The sequence below is a fragment of the Merops nubicus genome, unplaced genomic scaffold (genome assembly GCF_000691845.1).
Source record: "Merops nubicus isolate BGI_N331 unplaced genomic scaffold, ASM69184v1 scaffold17956, whole genome shotgun sequence".
Lineage (NCBI taxonomy): Eukaryota > Metazoa > Chordata > Aves > Coraciiformes > Meropidae > Merops > Merops nubicus.
The window spans coordinates 1-3507 of NW_008614710.1; the positions used below are offsets into that span (position 1 = coordinate 1).

General features: G+C 41.2%; 1 protein-coding gene across 1 annotated transcript in view; it reads left to right on the forward strand.

Moving 5' to 3' along the window:
- Positions 1-80: 80 nt before the first annotated feature.
- The window catches only part of WDR1 (WD repeat domain 1), a gene marked incomplete at its 5' end in the record, with an annotated part of 19723 nt that continues 16296 nt past the window's right edge, over positions 81-3507 (forward strand). Inside the window, one exon of the mRNA XM_008942329.1 lies at positions 81-202. Within this exon, the coding sequence (XP_008940577.1) occupies positions 81-202 (122 nt within the window). The remainder of the gene's footprint in view (positions 203-3507) is intronic.

The window sequence follows — 3507 nt, forward strand, 5'->3', positions numbered from 1 at the left end:
CCGGCGTCCGGTGGTGGGCAGAAACAAAACGGCTTTTTGAGGGGTTTTATTCCCCCCCCTCGTTCTCTTTTTCCCCGTAGAGAAAGTGTTCGCCAGCCTGCCGCAGGTTGAACGAGGCGTTTCCAAAATTATCGGAGGTGATCCTAAGGGCAACAATTTTCTTTACACCAATGGAAAATGTGTCGTCATCAGGAACATTGATGTAATGTATCCTAATTTATTCTGTTTCGTTGTTTAGAGCTTTCGCTAAGTTTCGTTATGCTTCCCAGCCCCTCTCCTTTCCTAGCCTGTGCTTGGTTCGCAGTAATTTCCACTGAGGTCACGGATCTGTGATCAGCAGCAGGAGAATAAGCAGGGTGCATGACTCAGGCATCAAACCATGGGCAGCGACTGTAAAAACCTGTAGGAAATCTCAGTAAAATGTGCAGTTCTCTCCCTGCCTTTGCATAGCGTTTGTAGACGAGAGACTGGTACATTCTGGTTGGCCCTGTTTGGCTTAAGCATCACTATTATCAAGTTAAGTGTTGTGCTTGCCTAATAAATGAGCTCTTTCCTGTTTGCTGTACTGGGCCTTGGGCTGGCAAGAGGAGCTTGCAAACACTTGTGAATCCCTGTCTTTAAATGCTGCAGTGTGTGGCTTCTTCACCCCCAACCCTCTTCTCCAGGAATCCAAAGAGTTGTCAGTTGCTTGTGACAAGCCGTCTGCAGGTTGAGTTCAGCCTTGCTCACAGGGAACTTTTCTTACCGACGACTTCGAATGCCCCTGTTAATGTTTGCAGTAGTGTGGAGGTCTGGAGTTTTCTTTAGTGATAACTACTGAAATCTTGAGTGAGTTTTTTAAATTATGTTTTCATAGATGGCATCCTTTTGAGAAAAAGTATGGAGGAAGCATTACATGTCTAGGCTATTGTCTTCCTACTGTTTTTTAAAAAATGCTCTTCTTCAAACTAATTGCTTGTTCTTTAGAAAGTCAACTTCTCCTCTAGCTTTACTTTTCTATTGCTGCAGATTTGGCCTGCAGTGGGGCCAGGTCATACCTTTCTGGAATTTTTAGTCTCTGCAACAATGAATTGATTTCTTTTTTTGTGGCTGCATCTGTAAATTGCCTTTGTAAACTGAATTTTTATGAGCTTTTTTCCCTGATTTATCTTATCACCCCCACTATATTCAGACATTTCTTCATTGTCATGCTGTGATAGGGAAATGCTGCTAATAAGTCTTTGCAAGTTTCTTATTTGATATCAGTTTAACTTAATCTGTTGAAAACAAGAATATGCTTGCACTCTGGTTTCAGTGTCTCAGTATAATGCCGTTGTACTAGTGTTTCACTCTTGGTATGAAGAAAAGCTCAATTTTTGGAAACCAGAAATCCCAGTTAAGCACTGTAATGGCAAACAGTGTGATAAGAGAGAAAAGCCACTCTGCTTGTCTTGCAGTTTTTGCACAAGTTATGGATTGTGACCTCTTCCCTTGTGCTTCCATAAGTGCTCCTCTGGCCATATTTTGGGGGTTGAACTGGAAGGAAGCAATTTGGTTTTATCTTCCTGAATCAGCTCACTGAATATTTGCCCAGTGCAAATGTTAGTCCCAGCGTGAGCAAGTATAGAGCACGTGACATGATTTGAGGCAAGGTGGGATTGTGGGAATTCAGATTTAGACTGTTTAAACTCTCAAGGGTAGTTGAGAATGGAAGTCATAAATCCTTCAGTTATATGGTGTAATTCATGCCAGTACACAGACTTATCTAACTGGGGAGGAGAGTCTGCTAGTGTTAATAATTGACAGGTGACACTCTGCGGATAGCTACAGGATGTATCGTAGTGGTGACACAAAAACTGACCAAAGCCTGTGCTGTGGCTTTTGTGTTGGAGAACGTGTCAGTTTGTTCGTAACCTGACATGGAAATGTGCCTGCTCATAGCTGAGAGCCATTCCATCTCTGAATAATACAGAATACAGAAGCCTGTGTAATAGTTTGCAACAAGCAAATGAAATACTGGGAGGTCCATGTGCAATCCCTTCATGACCAGTTTTCCAATGGGATGGCAGTGCTCTCATTTAAAAAACAAACAAACCCAGTTCATCAAAATGGAGTGATCACCCATCTCTTGAAGTCAGAATTTACCTAGTATTACCTAATCACTACTGATGAATATAGTGCTCAGGGTTAATGACTGATTTTTGAGCATGAGCTAGAGAATTCCTTTAAGAAGAAAAGGTCCTTGAACAGTGCTGGAAAAGCACTGAGAGTCAGGAGCACTAGTGGTATTTGTAGGGTTTCATACCTCATTAATATTTTACTGTCTTCATGGGTCTAAACCTACTTTGAAGCCTGGAACTTTAACTGCTCACTTGCATACGTGGCTCTGGTTTCAGTGTTTGAAATAGGCCACATAAGCTCACTCTTCTTGTTGAATTTAGTGCTGGGTACTGCATTTGTCTGAGCTAACAGTACAGTCTTATCCTAAAATCCCTTTAGAGATGCGGTGTCTTGAGTTTTGATAGAAAAGATGTACAAGTTAAAAAAAATGATTTTGTAATTTTTTACTACTTGGTTTCCTGAATATGTTTATTGTGTCTTAAACTTGGGAGTCTATCTTTTGTTTGACCTCCTAAGTCAGTCTGTTAAGTTTTAACTTGGCTTCCTGGACTCTTGCAGATTCTTGCTGTAAAATAACAGTTACTAATGCATGCCATTATTAACGAAGCATGAGGGTGTTTGAGCTCACTGAGCTCGTAGGTGATGCAGCCACAGCATGGGGAAAACGTTGTCTTGTCTTGCTTGGATAAAATCCAGTTGCACAGAAAATGGAGAGTGACATGTATGCTGTAAATGCAAGTGCTTGTGACTTCAGTAGGGCTGTAACGCACTCAAGCAGTGTATAAAAGCAGGACTGGGAAAGAGCTTGCTGCCTGCATGAGTAAGCTGTGTCCTGTCTCTTGGGAGGTAAGAGTGCTGCAAGAGCTCCTGCAAGCTGGAGACTCTGCTTTCTCATGCAGAGCAAGTGTTTTAGTTTTTCCTGATTGGATGGCTGAGTCATACTATAACATCAAGTGGTTTTCTGGTTTGGTTGAATAAATCTGTATTAATTATAGCAGTTAAAATGGACTTTTGTTTTGACCCTGTGAGTGAAGTTTCTGGATATGGAAGGTACCAGTTAACTGGTAGAATTTTTTTTCTAAGAGGGTAGTGTATTGTTGTGATAGCATATATGCACTATATGTGCAAGAGGTGCAGAACGGCTTTTTTTATACAGTTCATCTGAGAGCAGATTTTGCCTTGATGTCATCCTTTTTTGATTTGTATACCACTAGTATAACACCACTGATCTACTGGGACACTGGCTCAGTTTTATTGTCCCACCTGAAGCATCTGAAAACAGACTGAAGAGAGAAAATAGTGGTGGAGTGACAGTGAGTTTCTTTCAGAATTTCGGTACAACTCTTAATACTAGGGAGAACATCTTTTCCTCTTCTAGTCTACTAACTTTTTAACCAGATTGCAATC